Source organism: Sinocyclocheilus anshuiensis, unplaced genomic scaffold (assembly GCF_001515605.1).
Source record: "Sinocyclocheilus anshuiensis isolate Anshui unplaced genomic scaffold, SAMN03320099.WGS_v1.1 scaffold2749, whole genome shotgun sequence".
Lineage (NCBI taxonomy): Eukaryota > Metazoa > Chordata > Actinopteri > Cypriniformes > Cyprinidae > Sinocyclocheilus > Sinocyclocheilus anshuiensis.
In genome coordinates, this window is record NW_015554047.1 from 234,049 (window position 1) to 251,674 (window position 17,626).

Here is a 17,626-nt window from a genome sequence, read left to right on the forward strand (position 1 = left end):
GGGGGTGTTGCTATACATATGGCCATGTAAAAATAAAATGTTTTTTTTTTTATTTTATTATAAATAAATAAATAAAAAAAAATTTTTTTCAAAGCCACAACAGTAAAAACATAAACCTTCGGTTTCTTTGTTTATAAAATAAAAATATAAATTGTCTGCAGTGTGGAAACTGCGGAAATAATTTGAGAAAGCTGGTGGCGGACTCTGTGTCGTAAACATCTAGAAATGGCGCTTTCCTGAGTCTAATATTTTTCGTTTAAGGGCCGCGGATGATTGTAAGGCGGCTGTCAGGCGGCTTTGTATTCTCACCAACCAGCAGGCGCCACTAACCTGAAAAAATCCCGCACAGAACAATCAGACGTGAAAGTGAGATGTTTTCTGACTGAGAATGGAACTGTCACAATAAGCCCATATCATATTTCTAATTATTGGACTGTTTCTACAATAGTAGCTAGCTACCGTCATTGTTTGGGCAATAGTGGTAATAATGTTTGTAGGCAAGAGTAAATGTGTCTGCATTAGTCCTGAACAGTCACTGAGCATAATAACGTGTTCATGAGCCTCAAATGCAAAAGACCTTTCCTCTGAACACACCGCTTGGTTTGCTGGTTTCGACATGTCGCCAGTATTCAAAGCAGAAAGCCCAACTGCACACTGAACAAATGGAATTGTCAATGGCAAATAAAGTTAGCCTCTTTTTTAATGTTAACAATTAAGTGCTGACATTGCTCCAATGACTGTTATTAAACCGCACGAGAATAACAGCAATTATGCACATTGGACAAAATATGGTTGACGTAAAAAATAACTTAACTTTATTAGAAACACAATCAGCTGGACTTGTCTAGCTGCAGAACGCGCTGTAGAACTGATATTTGTCAGCGTGGATAAGGTGGTTTTGTGCGTTTGATTTTTTTTTTTTAGCTAATAGCCTCTTACTGTTCATGGCTCATGCAGCCTGAGTCCAAAAACACTGTTTCCGACACAAGGTGCATGCAGCGATATTGCCAGAAGCTCAGGAAAAAGTATGTCTAATGTATGATTGGGCTTTGTGGGTGGGACTGACAGTGGACGCGGGGAAGAGAGGATGGGTGGGTCCTGCTGTTTGCTGCTGCTGCACCTCCACTCGTTCACACCAAACACTCACTCTTCAGGAATATATCTACAGTAGTTTGGAGGACAATATTGCGCGAGATCGCTGGCTGTCCACGTGTTTATTCGTTAGAAAAGCGGAGTGGATTGCTTAGCAAATATACCGACGCTTGCGTCGCAGCGCTGGAGGAGCTTTTGTAACACGCATGATTGTTTTAAAGGTGGAATAAATTTGGACATGGCCTCATCTTTTCATCTGCCGAGAAGCAACAGCACCAGAGAAACGTTAGAGAACTCGAGCTGCGAATCTTCAGATAATGAAACAGCAGGTAAACGACATATATTTACATACCCATCCATAGAATAAACCACACAACATTAACATGCCGAAAGTATATGCAAGCAAGCCTATTTGACTAAAAGCATGCATTTACATTTTAAAAATATTGTCTCCTGACATATCTGCCATGCCTGCAATTTTTTGTTTTAGTACATAGAAATAACTTATTTATTTGTTTAGCCGGGGTTTTTTTTTTCGGCCTAATTTTGCAGAAGCAGTGCATGCAGCGCTTGTTGCACGTTGGCAGCTTGCTGCTTTGCAATTGCAAAAACTAAATATAAATTCACGTTTAGCCTGTATTATTATTATTGCTTTCTAAACAGAGAATATTTCAACTGCTGGATATAGCCTATGTTTTGATCCTATAAAGAACTCGATAACCGCTACCAAACCGGTTTCTAGAAATGATATTACAATTAAATGCGCGTTTATTAGCTGGAGGACGCTGTTGCATAAACTGCAAATCTTTATATGAAAGTAGTCGAGATGCGTAAACAACAACGAACTAGGCCTGAGTTTAAAACACGGCCGAAAGTTCTTTCCACTGGATAGGCCTTTAACGTCTGTGTTGGATATTTAAAATAATACAGCCGTGAGCATTGTGTGCAAATAGATCCCGTTTGAGAGACATATTTTAATAAGACGTGTTTGCATATGTATGGCTTGACGAGCACGACAGTCTGTGTACACGAATCGTGATCCCCTTTTGTCCGACTCCCGGTTTGAGTCCGACTCCTTCCAAATCTCTGGCAAAAATAGGTGCGACTGAGCACCACATATCACCTTAAAATTATTCTCCCCAGAAAAGGAGAGGTCTGTCGAGCAGAGAAGTGACGATGGGAATGCCGACGAGTCCAAGAAAAAGAAACAAAGACGGCAGAGGACTCACTTCACCAGCCAGCAGCTGCAGGAGCTGGAAGCCACTTTCCAGAGGAACCGATACCCGGACATGAGCACCAGAGAGGAGATCGCAGTGTGGACCAACCTCACGGAGGCCCGAGTCCGGGTACGAGAACCCTAAAAACAGTGCAGTCAGAAACATTTGCATAAGCACAATATTTAGTTACACTTTATTTTAAGGTGTCCTTGTTACAGTGTAATTATACATTTAAGCCTACTGAGTAATATTAATTAACTACATGTACTTACTATATGGTTAGGGTTAGGATTAGGGTTACTTGCATCATGCATGTAATAGTAAGTACATGTAACGTGTAACAAGGACACCTTAAATTAAAGTGTTATCTAACATTTTAGCTACAGAATAACCTTGGATGCGTTTCAGGCCAAGACTGGAGAGTATTTTCTCACTTATTTCAGTGGAATATTTACAAGATCAAATGTGCAGATTAACTAGCAAATTAAAATGACCTATTTAATAAGCTAACTAAATCAAGTTTTATCAGTTGTAAAAAGTGTTCAATTTGTGAATTGTTGATTTGTTCGTTCAGTGCGTATCCTGTTATGAATTTGAAAATAGAACCTTTTTTAATTAGACTAAGGATTGCTTCTCATTATTTTTTAAAGGATTAAAAGCTCTACTTCCAGGTCACGAAAGCAAACGTAGGCCTATATTATAGCCTTTTTTTCAGCGAGATTCAGAAATATTTCCTTGCAGGCTTTTAAATAATTCGACAGCATTCAAAAAACATATTCTGATCCTCATTAGTAAAACGTTCGCTACATGACTGATGTTTTACTGTTGGTTAAATTTATAGACAAATACATGCATTGCGCTTTTTGATTTGTTTTCAAACACTATATGTGACCCTGGAGCACAAAACCAGTCATAAGGGTCAATTTTTTGAAATTGAGATTTATGCATCAGCTGAAAGCTGAATAAATAAGCTTTCCATTGATGTATGGTTTGTTAGGATAGGACAATATTTGGCTGAGATACAACTATTTGAAAATCTGGAATCTGAGGGTGCAAAAAAATCTAAATATTGAGAAAATCATCTTTAAAGTTGTCCAAATGAAGTTCTTAGCAATGCATATTACTAATCAAACATTAAGTTTTGATATATTTACGGTAGGAAACTTACAAAATATCTTCATGGAACATGATCTTTACTTAATATCCTAATGATTTTTGGCATCAAAGAAAAATCTATTATTTTGACCCATGCACTGTATTGTTGGCTATTGCTACAAATATACCTGTGCTATTTATGACTGTTTTTTTTGGTCCAGGGTTTTGTGGTAAAAATATATCTCGCTGATATTTTAAATTGTAAGCTATTCACATACAAATGTAGCTAATGTGCTCATCTCATTGCGAATATTAAATATTTTGCAAATGAACATGTACTTACTATATGGTTAGGGTTAGGATTAGGGTTACTTGCATCATGCATGTAATAGTAAGTACATGTAACGTGTAACAAGGACACCTTAAATTAAAGTGTTATCTAACATTTTAGCTACAGAATAACCTTGGATGCGTTTCAGGCCAAGACTGGAGAGTATTTTCTCACTTATTTCAGTGGAATATTTACAAGATCAAATGTGCAGATTAACTAGCAAATTAAAATGACCTATTTAATAAGCTAACTAAATCAAGTTTTATCAGTTGTAAAAAGTGTTCAATTTGTGAATTGTTGATTTGTTCGTTCAGTGCGTATCCTGTTATGAATTTGAAAATAGAACCTTTTTTAATTAGACTAAGGATTGCTTCTCATTATTTTTTAAAGGATTAAAAGCTCTACTTCCAGGCCACGAAAGCAAACGTAGGCCTATATTATAGCCTTTTTTTCAGCGAGATTCAGAAATATTTCCTTGCAGGCTTTTAAATAATTCGACAGCATTCAAAAAACATATTCTGATCCTCATTAGTAAAACGTTCGCTACATGACTGATGTTTTACTGTTGGTTAAATTTATAGACAAATACATGCATTGCGCTTTTTGATTTGTTTTCAAACACTATATGTGACCCTGGAGCACAAAACCAGTCATAAGGGTCAATTTTTTGAAATTGAGATTTATGCATCAGCTGAAAGCTGAATAAATAAGCTTTCCATTGATGTATGGTTTGTTAGGATAGGACAATATTTGGCTGAGATACAACTATTTGAAAATCTGGAATCTGAGGGTGCAAAAAAATCTAAATATTGAGAAAATCATCTTTAAAGTTGTCCAAATGAAGTTCTTAGCAATGCATATTACTAATCAAACATTAAGTTTTGATATATTTACGGTAGGAAACTTACAAAATATCTTCATGGAACATGATCTTTACTTAATATCCTAATGATTTTTGGCATCAAAGAAAAATCTATTATTTTGACCCATGCACTGTATTGTTGGCTATTGCTACAAATATACCTGTGCTATTTATGACTGTTTTTTTTGGTCCAGGGTTTTGTGGTAAAAATATATCTCGCTGATATTTTAAATTGTAAGCTATTCACATACAAATGTAGCTAATGTGCTCATCTCATTGCGAATATTAAATATTTTGCAAATGACCTCTACAGCAAGAAAAAAAAAGTTTTGCATAAGTTTATGACTACTGCTTTGAGTCAACTTTTAATAGCATTTGTTGCGCTTGAGTGAATAACGCGTCCTCTTCCGTAGGTTTGGTTCAAGAATCGGAGGGCGAAATGGAGAAAAAGGGAGCGCAACCAGCAAATGGATTTGTGTAAGAACAGTTACCTGCCCCAGTTCAGCGGACTAATGCAGCCGTATGATGACGTCTACCCCGCGTACACCTACAACAACTGGACCAACAAAGGCCTGGCCCCAACCCCGCTGTCCACCAAGAACTTCACCTTCTTTAATTCCATGAGTCCCCTCACGTCCCAGTCCATGTTCTCAGCCCCGACCTCGATCTCCTCCATGAGCATGGCGTCTGGGATGGGACACTCCGCCGTGCCTGGCATGCCGACCACCGGCCTGAGCAACATCGGTAACCTGAACGGTATCGGGAGCTCCGCGATCAATCCGGCCATGAGCTCGTCAGCGTGCCCCTACGGACCTCCGGGATCTCCTTACAGCGTCTACAGGGACACCTGCAACTCCTTAAGACTGAAATCCAAGCAGCATCCATCTTTCGGATATAGCGGGTTGCAGAGTCCCGGCTCTAGTCTAAACGCATGCCAGTACAACAGCTGACGAGTTAACCTCCAGTGAACGGACACCGTGAGAAATAACAACCGTACTGGATTTGGTGCGATCGGCATTTTGCAGTGGAATATGCGGATTGTCTGTGTTTACCTAAACTTGCACAACAATGTAAATCCATTGTTTGGATTTCAACGTTTTGGAGCAGGTTAAACTGATACATTGTACATAAATATAAACGTGGAACAAAATTTGAATATGACGCAGTGCTCCAAGTGGGAACAATGGTTGGTCAGAACACAAGCGTGTAATTAGCGCAGCGTGTCGTGGTAATTAGGCCTCGTGATGAGTCGTGTTCGTCGTGTTTGTATTAAGTGTCACGCAGAGGGTTTGTTGTCCTCGTGGCCTCTCATCGATAACCTGGATTCTTTAGTTCTTTCATTGTCGATAGATTTACCGCATGCTTACTTCGAGTGCAAAAAAATGTTTTGTAAAAATTATATGAATGTGTAGACTAAATAACAAAGCTATAACTTTATGTTGTACCCCTGTTGGTTGAAATTGTGCATATGTTTATGGAAATGTTTGAATAAACCTCAAAATTAAGAATTCCTAAAATAATTTCTCGAAAGGATTGGGCTGTATTTTAAAAAAGCGGACATTGTACATAATCGAAAATCAGCTTTTTTCATTGAAAAATATAGTATCTTTAAACAATCATTCAATCATATCTAAGGGTTTTTTTCCCTATTCGCCGAGCTAAATTTCAATGCATGAAATGTTGCCTTTTCTCTTTCCATATATTACGCTTGACATCAGTATGTGTCCATATATGCATGCACTAAATCCTTCCATTTGCTTTTTTTTAAATGCTCCAGCACATTTCTTAATTATAAATGATTTCCAAAGCACGCAATTATATCCAAATATACCTTTAGGATGAAAGAGAGAAAGGCAAACTTTAAAATCTATTCCTTATCTCGGTTTGCCACATTAAGTGACTGTTTTATCTGCATGGGTGTATTCAGGTGTAGCTATTTAGATGATACGTAGGAGAGGGTCTGTCGTAACTGATCTTTTCTTTAATGCCACTGATCCTTTTCCACTGATAATAATGCCTTTAATTTCCTAAAAGGTCGGCTGAGAGAGGCCCGTGTTAATGGTCACTTCCTCTGCTTTGCCCAGTTAGGCTAACAGAATGAGCTCACTGCACAATGTTGACATGCCTTTTCAAGGACGCGTTAAACCCATTCCCCAAATCAAACAAGAGACTGAAAGAAAGTGAACATCACATACCGAGGACAACGCCAAAGCCTCGAAGAAGAGAATCTGGTGAAAATAGAGCGAAGCACTTTTCAGTTACGTTCAGTCTTTACAGAAACTGACGCGCATTGACTTGTTAAGCGCTGCCACACATATTATAATAATTATTAGAAGTATTATTTCTTTATGCGCAGTAGCCTTGAGTAGAAATAGCATTGAAAATAACACTTCGAGCGGTTTTTGAATTGTTTCTGACAAAAACAAATTCTAGTGAATCACGCTACATTTTCTTATACCGTATGTTGTGTAAATTCTAGTTAGGATTAGATCAGTTGGATTTAAAGAAGTTTTTTTTTAGAATTAGATTTAAATAGGCTAGCATAACGAATTCTACAACTAAAGCGCACAAAAGAGAAGCGCGAAATAAATCGCCGGATTTTTGCAAATGTTTATTTTTTATATAGCCTACTGTCCTTCTAAAAGAAGTAAAAAAATTAATTGTCAGTAAATGACCATCATCCTCTCTGATCAATCAATCACTGATATGAAGTCAAGCCACATTGTGTAGATATTCTAATCGCTTATGATAAGAAGACAATGCACGTCACTTCAACGTGTTTAATTACTCATTCTAAATCAATCTTCATCAGTCTCGTAGGAAATCCATACTCTGGCACCTTTGGCTTTCCTATCTCCCTCAATTAGAGCTGGGTTAGAGAATGTTCTCCTTATGACAGAACTAAGAAAAGCAGAACATTAATGATCATATGCTCTCAACTAGGCTTATTTTTACATTTCAAAGTGTAGGGGGTTCATAATAAGCTAACGGATGATTACATTTAGTGTTACTATCTTCATGTAGTTATTGCTTTCGCAGTATTCAAATTACATAAACATCGTGGAAATTTAATAAAAGCATATAACAACAACAACGGTGACTCTAAAACGAACTGATTTTTAACATTACCAGTTTTTAACATTAAAGTATTTGGAACAGCTATTATGATATTATATATTGTATAATATTGTAACAATAACCAACAATAACTGAATTATCAAAGTTTCATCGGGTAACGTAAAATGTTGCAACATCGACATTTACTTTTTAAAATTCGAAAATTCGAACTAATCCGGGTCACACTAACGACAATATTGTGAAGGTTCAGCCCAGATAGAAACAGCTGCTCGTGCTCTTTAACGTTTTACAATAACTATAACAATAATGTGACATTTACTCTGGTGCGTCATACTCTCTATATGATTATTCAATCATTAGTCTATTATTACATGGAAAATTCTGTACATTTAAAGAACTCTTTTTTTTGTTTGTTTTCTTTACTTCTTGCTCAGTCAGCTCGTTCAGTGTAAAGCTGTAGCAACCTACATGTTATGACAATAAAAAGACAATATTTTGCCTGAAATCGCACTTAAAATTTAAATGATTTGTATGTTTAATCATAATCCATCGGTATAAACATCAAAAGAGTCTGTATGTTATAATGTACAGTCATTGCACTTTGTAATGTGAGTAATATTGTGTAATTATTCTGTCACAACAAACACAAAGGTTGTTTGGCAAAGGAAGATGGGACGCTTGATAAGACAGAATAACCATAACATTGATTGAAAAGGCATGTCGTTAAAAAAAAAGAAGCGGAATACTTAAATCACATAACTCGCGAGAAGCAATATAAGGACATTATGATTAATAACAACCCGAAAATATCCAATGTTCTGAGAAAAAAAAAACATTTAGATTAAACCATGGATTATTATCTATATATAATACAAAGTAGCTTGCTAAAGACTTTTAACCTAAATGAAGAAAAAATAGAATTAAACAAATCAATTAAAACCAGTCTCGGAAAGTCAGCAAAAACAAAACAAACCTTAAGCAATGCTTATGATCAGCCCAAACACATCAAATATAAATGTTCGAAACATAAAGACACAGTTTAAAACACTCGCATTTCTAACTGCCTGCAGCACACCAGTCCTGCCATGAAGGCTTTTATAGACTCACAAAACTGCCTATTATCATGTCTAGAGGGAATGATTAACCAAGCAGTTTTGTGATAGCAGGTACTTTACTCTGATTCTCTCTGATAGAGTTTCATCCTGCAGCTTCAGACTATTCAGATCTACTGAAAGAACAACTAGCGACCAGCTCCTTCTCTTTTATTATGATTAACAGACGCGCCAGGCGGCTAAATCGAGAAAAATTGTTCAGACTTAATTACATTCTCAATGCAAAATTACATGTGTTTGTGAAAGTTGAATTTTAGTGCAATAAGAACATTTGGGGAAGGAGAGCTTTGGGTGAAATCTCGTTCTTCTGTATAGTACACAAATATGTCAGGTATAGACCAAGGGTGAATAACTCTGATTAAAAAATAAAGATCACACTACTGTGTTCCTGTGCGTATTTGTAAGTAATGAGCAATAAATAGTAATTGTATTACCTGTAACAAATAAATAATAAAAAAAAAAAAAAGAGTAATACCTTTTTTGGTTACACTTTATTTTAAGGTGTCCTTGTTACAGTGTAATTATACATTCAAGTACTGAGTAATATTAATGAACATGTATTTACTATAGGGTTAGGTTTAGGGTTATTGCATGTAATTATGCATAATTTTGTGCTAATGCTAAGTACATGTATAACAAGGACACCTTAAAACAAAGTTACCCTATTTTTTTCATTACACATTGTAATTGAAATTGTTTTTGTAATTAACATATGATGTAGACATTAGTAGGTAAAGTGTTAATCGAACTGTGTATTTAAGGAGATCCTTGATTAAAACACGGGTATAGTGATAAATAATATTTACAAATATTACCACTGGAATAAATATAATGCAAACTGATTTAGTTTCGCCACACTAGCCGACTATGAACAACTCAGTTCAGATGGTGGGGGTCACATTTAGCAGCTGTTATTGCTGATTTTGCCCTCCTCAGTCAGTGAGCCTGTCAGTTTCACCGATTAAGAAACCAAGATAAAAGACTGACTTAATGTTTTCTTAAATTAAAAACAAAAGCGCTGCGCGAACATACAGTATACTGCTGTAATGGACTGACCTGGATGTAATTTATGGAAAAACTTTACCTGTAAACCTAAATCCAGCAGCTTCAGTGATACATTTAGTCGAGTGGAAACTGTCTTAAAAAAAGATAGTTCATCTAAAAATAAAATTTCTGTCATAATCACCATCAAGTTGTTCCAATCCTGTATGAGTTTCTTTCTTCTGCTGAACACAAAATAAGTTATTTTGAAGAATGTAACCAAACTGTTGATGGTAGCCTCTGACTTTCTTTCAGTAAGCCACAGTATTTTTTTTGCATACTATGGAAGTCAGTGGGGACTGTCAACTGTTTGGTTACACACATTCTTCAAAATATCTTCTTTTGTGTTCAGCAGAACCACCTGCAGTAAAGGGTCAAGGGTTCTGACATCAAACTCCAGAAAAGTTATTACTCCACCTCCATATTTGAGGTTTCTGTGCTGCTTGACCAAACTGGGGTGTGTTTCCCAAAAGCATTGTTAGATAACTATGGTCGTTAATTCCATTGAACTCTATTGGTAATGATGGAACTTGCGACCATAGTTGCATTTGGGAAACGCAGCCCTGGCTGTCAGTGGAGAATGATGACTTTTGCAGCCAGAGGGTTTAGTTACAGCATCTACCAGCAGGTTAACTGGACCGTGCCAGCCTTGACCTTGTGGCTGGAACAGGAATGAGATGACCACTGGATCTGTGGCAGGCTTTAACATTACAGATGGGCTAAAAGAGGAAATAAAGGCTAAGGCAGTTACTGAAGGTTACAGCTCCTGGCTTGACCAAAGGAATCTTCTTGAGAAACTGAATAAAGCTAAGGTGTCCCCAAGGAAGAGTCATGGAGAAAAAGAAACCTCCAGCTTAAAGAAACCAGCTGACAGCACAATGTGACAAAATAAAGAAATAATTATACAATACAACATACAAAACTCCAATTATTTACAGAAATAAACCAAACGAACAAAGGAAACAACCTCAAACCAAAAACTGCAATTCTTCAATAACAGCACTCTTCAATAATAACTAATCTTACCGAACGCTAGTTACAGACTAACTAGCAGCTCTATTATCTGACAGTTTACACTCACGGGTAATCATATTCTTTAACATTAAACAGATTAATATGATACCATACAATATATGATATGATACCGTGATACCATAAACTATCATACTCGCTTTGGGTAAACAGAGAATTGCTTAAATTTAAAAAAGCATAAGCACCATAACAAACAAACAGCTCCTCGCCTTCCCACCATACTTGGCGTCCTCTATCATTATTCCAGCAAGGGTATAAGAACATTGATAAAAGTCCTTTCAGGTCTTTTAAGAGGTAAAATATCTGCAGCCATGTATGAGCAATATGGGTGATGTCTGTTGGTTCGGCCCTCAGCTGGTCAGTCCGAGACATAACAGTTTATCTGTATGTGTGTTCAACCACAGTGTCTGCTATGGCACCGATGTGCCAGCTAACATCCACTTCAGTGCCACATCAAGTTAAATACATAGTTTTTAAATTCATGTATGTCTTTATTAAACAAAGAAGGGTATTGAAAGAAAGGGGAATTGGGGCACAAGAGAGCAACCCCAACCATCTGCAGAGGACAGCTGGGATCACACTTCGGCCCCTCTAACAATATTTGAGAAAGAAGATAATATTTCACAGTGAATCTGTAGGGCTGAAGGGAGCGAGACTGCAATTTGTGCATTGGAGTCTTTCATGCATTCCAGTCACTGTAGTCGATAGTCTGTCTCTAGCACAAAGGGTCTCCCCAGAAGGTAGAAATGGAGGGAATCCAGGGCCCATGTTCTAGCCAAACCCTTCTTCTAGAGTATCACGTCTCTCAGGGAAATCCGGCTGAGGAATGCCAGCGATATGCAATCCCCTTCTACTGACTCCAGAGGCATCTGTCTGCAGGAAAGAACGTTTGCTAGAAGAGTCTCCACTCCACAAGTCGATGTAAAATCGAAGTGCTCCATCCTTTCGGGGACTAGCATGATGAAACTACACCACTCACTGATGAATGTTTTAATGACACCGATGGAGCGCATAATGTCCAGTTCATCTGTAATCACATTTATCAGATGTTCGGGGATACAAAAGCTCGTTTGGAGGGATGGGGTTACTTCAGCACCCGATTAGTAAATCCAGGTTTCTTCTGAGACAGCTCAACTGCTCTGCCTGGTCTCCTTGAGGTTGCTCCAGACCGGAAACATCCAGCACTTGTTGTGTGCAGCTAGTTTAGAAAAGCTGTCCTGTTGGTTCATACTCCTTACCAATGGCACAAAGAGTTGGCTCTGCCCTGGGGTGGACTTTTTTCAGCAAGTTAATATAGCAGTTTTACTCTTTCTTTCTCTGCTCCGGCAATGAGATCTTGCAGGTGATGCTGCCAGTCTTTCACATTACTTTGTAGGGTCTATGCCAACAAAGCAACTTGTTTTCAGAACTTGGCACTAAGAATCCCTCCGTGGCACTCATTCCAAGTTTTCTGAGAGTGCTGGGATCCTGGGCCAGTGATGTAATTTCTTCCAGATGGTCTCTGATTTGGATTATATATTGGACCACACTGTATGTACTATCCTTGGGCCCCACTAGGTAAGGAGGTTAGGAGCAACCACTAGGTAAAGCAGGAGTGGGCAACTCAGGCCCTTGAGGTCCAAGGCCCTACAGAGTTTAGCTCCAACCCTGATTGTACAGGCAAACCTGCATGTAGCTTTCTAGCAATCCTGAATCCTGACCGTGATTAGCTTGCTCAGGTTAGATGAGAACTGGAGCTAAACTCTGCAAGAAAGTGGATCTCGAGCACCAGAGCTGCCCATCTCTGAGGGTAACCACTGGTCCCAGTCAGAAATTTGTTCAGCATGCTATTCAGGGTTTGGTTGAAACATTCAACCAAACCATCAGTCTGGAGATGGTAAGGTGTGGTTGTAATGCAAAATAAGAGCAGACATTCAATCCCAGTTTCTTAGATTTTCTTTTCTCCGAAGCCGGTAGACAGTGCAGTGTGCCAAAATAGGAAGAAGTTTAAAAACACCTATAGATGGAGCCCCAGGTTACACCCACCTAGAGTCACCATCTGCCAATGGCAATTAGGTTGTGTTTAACGATCAAAGTTTTCCTGAAGGTCAAAATCACCTTCATTTCGGCTGGATTTCATTCAACATCAAGTTCGTTTAAATATGTTCATTATTGAATTTCCCTTTGAGTACACTGGGGCCTGGACAGTGGTGTTGAATTTCTTTCTTTTGTACAATCTGCCTGGTAGATTGGTGGATCTTAAACTCTTTAGAAATAGTTTTGAAACCATTTCTAGTCTGGTAAATATCAACTTTTCTTCAGAGTTTCTCAAAAAATCTCTATTGACTGGGGCATGGCAAACCCTCGGTGACCTGTGCGGAGCTCCCGGCAAATATATGGACGCTCTGGGGATGAAACCAGTATGTTATCGGAGGACCTGGACCACAGAAGGCACAGTTTGTTTATCACATAGGCCTACAGGTGACACCAATGCGGTTGGGGTTGAAATTTAACCCAGTAAAATTCATTTAAATGGAAGGACATGATGTAGGAAACCTTGTTATCTTGATTCGCAGATATTTGACTGCTGTGGCTAGTCCCCAAACACCACAACATTTGACTTCCAGCAGCAGACAAGAAACACTATTCTTGCAAACAATGCCAGACTACAGTTCCTGAAGATGTTGTTTTCTACTGCTAACTCAACCTAGCTCTGTTTTACCACAACATCCAAGGTTTGTGGAAAGAGTTGGTGCAGTACTCTTCAGTAAAGAGTGAGTTAATTAGATTGGCCATTGGTAATGCAACAAAGCAACTTAATGCAGATGAGCAGCGAAGCACTGTGTGACTACCAATGGGAGCACTAAAAGTGATCCGCCGGCTGATACAGGTGGCATTTGGGACAGCCTGCTAGAAACCAACAGCTCAGTGACCCACAATCTCCAGCGATTAATGCAGCTTAACAGACCTGTATAATACCTTCAGCTTTTCAGAGGTGAAATCATCATAGATGAGTAAACTGACTATGATAGCAATCAACCAGTGGAAAACAAGTACTGTAGAGTCTACTACAGCAGTTTTAACGAACAATAAAATGAAATGAAGTTAATAAGATCTTTTGTGATATACTAGTCATGACTGTGTTTGTGGATGTGGAGTCATTCCCTTGTTAGAAACTAAAAAAGAAGTCATTAATACAATGCTGGTAAGTGTGGAAATCACTTGCGATATCGACACACATTGTATCGAGAGGATCAATCCTTGCATAAAAGTATTAATACCAAATGTTTTACCAAATGCTAAAAAAATTAATGCACAAAATGAACTTTAAAGTGGGGAAATATAATACTTGTTGTAATTGATTTTTTAGCAAAGGTGACCGTACGAGAGGATGTAGAAAAAGATTGCATTTGCATCTGTTCCTCACACGCAATCACATGCAAACCAGATATTAATATTACAGCACACAAATAAAATACTTTTTATGATCATTTTATGGTGCATTTGGTGTGTATTTTATGGTCATTTTTAAACCCAAAGCACTTTCATAAAATTGTTGCACAGCAAACAAAATAAACATTGCATGATAATTATTGGTTTAATGGTTACAGAAATTGTATTCACTTCATAATTTTAAAAAGTAGTCTTGTTTAAAATTATGTAATCTTTGAAGTGAAAATGAAATGCAGTAATTTTAAATGAAAACAGCAAACTGCCTTAAATCATTCGCTTAATTATCAATGCTAAAATGTCTATCTAATAAGAAATAATCTTGGAATACTTTAAAACAAAAATCAGTTTATCAGTTTCAAATGTGGCCCATGGTCACGACTCACAAGCCTGATCTGAGCCACATGCTTCCCACCAACAATCAGGCCTGGTGTTTTATGCTGTGACTCATGTCAGGGCTAGCTCTGGCACCAGGATCACCTGCGCTCTGTCGGCTCACTGAGGTGCACACCATGTCTACATGTCTATATGAAACATACTGTACGCTCTTTCTCGTCCTAAGAAATTATGAAAATGTGTTGTCATTTTGTGTAGCCCAAGTAAACGTGGTACAGTCAAAATGCTGCATGCTTATAAACTGACTAAAAGGAAAATATGGGTCTGTACAAGTTTCCTGCTGACATTTCAGAGTACTCTGGGGTTTTAACATCAGCTCTCATTACAAATGAAACGCATGGAGTTTGGCACTCAAATCATTATGAATTTTTTAAAAAATATATATATTCTTTTTCAAAAACTTCATATGACATACTCAGAGGTCTAGATGCTTGTCATGGTTACACAGCACACATATTTGTCAGGGTTCTGTCACTTTGGTCTCGTTTTCTTGTGGTTTTATGACAGAGCCCTGACACTCCCGTCATGTCTTGTTTTCATGTTGTCTCGACGCTTTGAATCTTTTCCCGAAACAGTCAGAGGAAAGCCTCAGTGCTTCACGAGGCTTCATTTGCTCATCACTACTACTTCCTATTGTCCGACAGTGCCCTGTGAAGGGGACTTAAGTGGTCATCTTAAAGCTCGGGGAGTGTATACGTTTAGTCTGAAGGGCTGCAAACAGCATAGTGAACAAGTGTCCGTCGATACAGAAAACGGAAAACGGAAAATTTGCTGGCCCACTGCATATAGCAATTATCAGACATTCATTATAAATTATATTAATAATACATGTTTTTAACTTAAATTTTTTTATATGTAAAAATGCACCTGAACAAATGATTTAAAACTGTATCAGATATTTAATGAATATGAAATGTATCTACTAACAGTATTCCAACATCTGTTTGATATGCATTTACCAGAATCATGTAGATCCGAATAAGAAAAATTATTTTAAACACACACATGTGTGAATTAACAAATTAACTATTTCCCTTTTTGGGAATACAATACAGAAGATTTGAAATATTGAAAATGAATGTACGTTCCAGAAGAAAGAGCCTCTACAGGGACAGAGCCACCTTATCAATGAATTTGGCCAGTCGAATGTCCTTCTTTGACAGTCCTCCACAGTCATGTGTCGATAAAGTGATCTGGACCTGAAAGACAGCCAGAAATTCAGTCATGATCAACAGCTAGCTTTCGATATATCCACCCCTTTACAGATCACTAGGGGTGTTCCTCAGGGCTCTGTTTTGGGGCCGCTACTTTTTATTACTCATGTTAACGTTATCATTATAAATGCTAGGTTTCATGTTTATGCTGATGACACAGTGATGTCCTCTATCCGTGTGTTGGGCGACTGCAGTAGTGAGTATTGGGAACAGCCCAAGCCTGTCCTGTCCTGCAGTTACTTTAATAAAGACGTCGGCCTACCGCACAGTTGCTGATAAGTAAGCTGATTTACGAAACCACTAATGCTTATTTCACAAATAAATTTTCCACTACAGATCGTCAGGATTGTTTCCCAGTGCTCGCTCCACTTTTCTCACTCGGCCTGACATGAAATGTGAGCTAGTGCACTACGTAGTGCGATTGTTTGCCGTGCAAATGCGACACTTTCAAAGGCCTGATGTGTGTGGCCTCTCATGTAGTTTAAACACAGTGTATTCATGTTAAACATTTGGAAAAACTTTATAAACTGCTGCTCAACAGTGAGAAATATGTGGCTGGGTTTGAAGTTATTACCTTGTTATAAACATTGAACCACTCCGGATGATGGTTCATCTTCTCTGCTTGCAGAGCCACTCGACACATGAAGCCGAATGCCTGAGGAAAAGAAAACAAACGCAGCGCTGGAAGATCACAGGACTCTCTAAACTCATCTAGCACACAGTTTAAGCACCACAGTTTTGCACTAGACAGGTTCTCCTTGATTATTAGCTGATCAACACGAAATAACGGCGAACTCTGGTGTGGCTCGTGTGCCGGCCAAAAATGACAGAATTTTTTATTTCAGTTAGGGTTATGTACTATTTTACTTTGATAATGTAAACTTTTATGAATATTTTTAGGGGTATATTTTATGGTACTGAAGTATGGATGATTTATTCATTACCTGTTACCAATTTCTAAGCATAGACCTGAAAATTAAATTTACAACTTAAACTGTCATAAATCTTGAGTGAGCACAACCTTAAGTTTGGTCTCTTTTAAAGAAGACACTTGGCAGATTTTTTTGCTTAAGTGAAAAAAAGAGAGAAAAGAAGAAATTAAAGCTAAAAAAGATATAGCTGTTATAGTCGTTAGGTTATATAGGTAAGATATAGGTTATCGATGTTTAAGTATATTGTTATGAAAGTGCACAAAAACACTATTTTCAAATTTTATATGAAAAAATATAGGTAACTCTTTAGGTATTCATAATGTACATTGTAATGCATTATATATTTTCATAAATAGATATAACGAAAGTTAAAATGCATTATAATGTTTGAAGGTTTGTTTGTCATGTGTTTTAATGCATTATACTTTCTAAAGATGAAACATAAGTATTATAATGTATTATAACTGTGGTTACAATTATTCATCAGATCATACGATACATTATAAGGCATGATTCATGCATTAAAACTACCTTTATGAGTTACATAAAAAGGCTTTAAGTAAAGTGTTACCAAAATATTTTCCAAAATATGTTTTACTCTAAAACTGCTTGAAAATCAAAGCCATAAATCTAAACAAGTTGTGTTCCACATCTGATATCTCAAAAACAATGAGCTTTCAGTGCAGTACCAATCATTTCCACTACATGAAATTCGCTTGCCATTCATTTCCATTGTGGTCATTTTTGACAGAGTGTGTGTGTGTGTGTGTCTGTCAGTCTGTCTGTCTGTCTGTG

The 17,626-nt window shown here is 37.6% G+C and overlaps 1 protein-coding gene and 1 long non-coding RNA gene across 2 annotated transcripts in view; one reads left to right on the forward strand and one right to left on the reverse strand.

The window, feature by feature from the left end:
- Nucleotides 1–5,646, forward strand: part of LOC107668456 (pituitary homeobox 1-like) — a 7,752-nt gene extending 2,106 nt beyond the window's left edge. Inside the window, exons 2-4 of the mRNA XM_016460326.1 lie at nt 1,314–1,421; nt 2,236–2,438; nt 5,011–5,646. Of these exons, the coding sequence (XP_016315812.1) occupies nt 1,331–1,421; nt 2,236–2,438; nt 5,011–5,547 (831 nt within the window). The 5' untranslated portion in view covers nt 1,314–1,330 and the 3' untranslated portion in view covers nt 5,548–5,646. The remainder of the gene's footprint in view (nt 1–1,313; nt 1,422–2,235; nt 2,439–5,010) is intronic.
- Nucleotides 1,730–17,626, reverse strand: part of LOC107668459 (uncharacterized) — a 19,434-nt gene continuing 3,537 nt past the window's right edge. Inside the window, exons 2-4 of the long non-coding RNA XR_001631897.1 lie at nt 12,167–12,175; nt 3,744–3,746; nt 1,730–1,743 (exon numbers count right to left, since the gene is read on the reverse strand). This is a non-coding gene — a long non-coding RNA (uncharacterized LOC107668459). The remainder of the gene's footprint in view (nt 1,744–3,743; nt 3,747–12,166; nt 12,176–17,626) is intronic.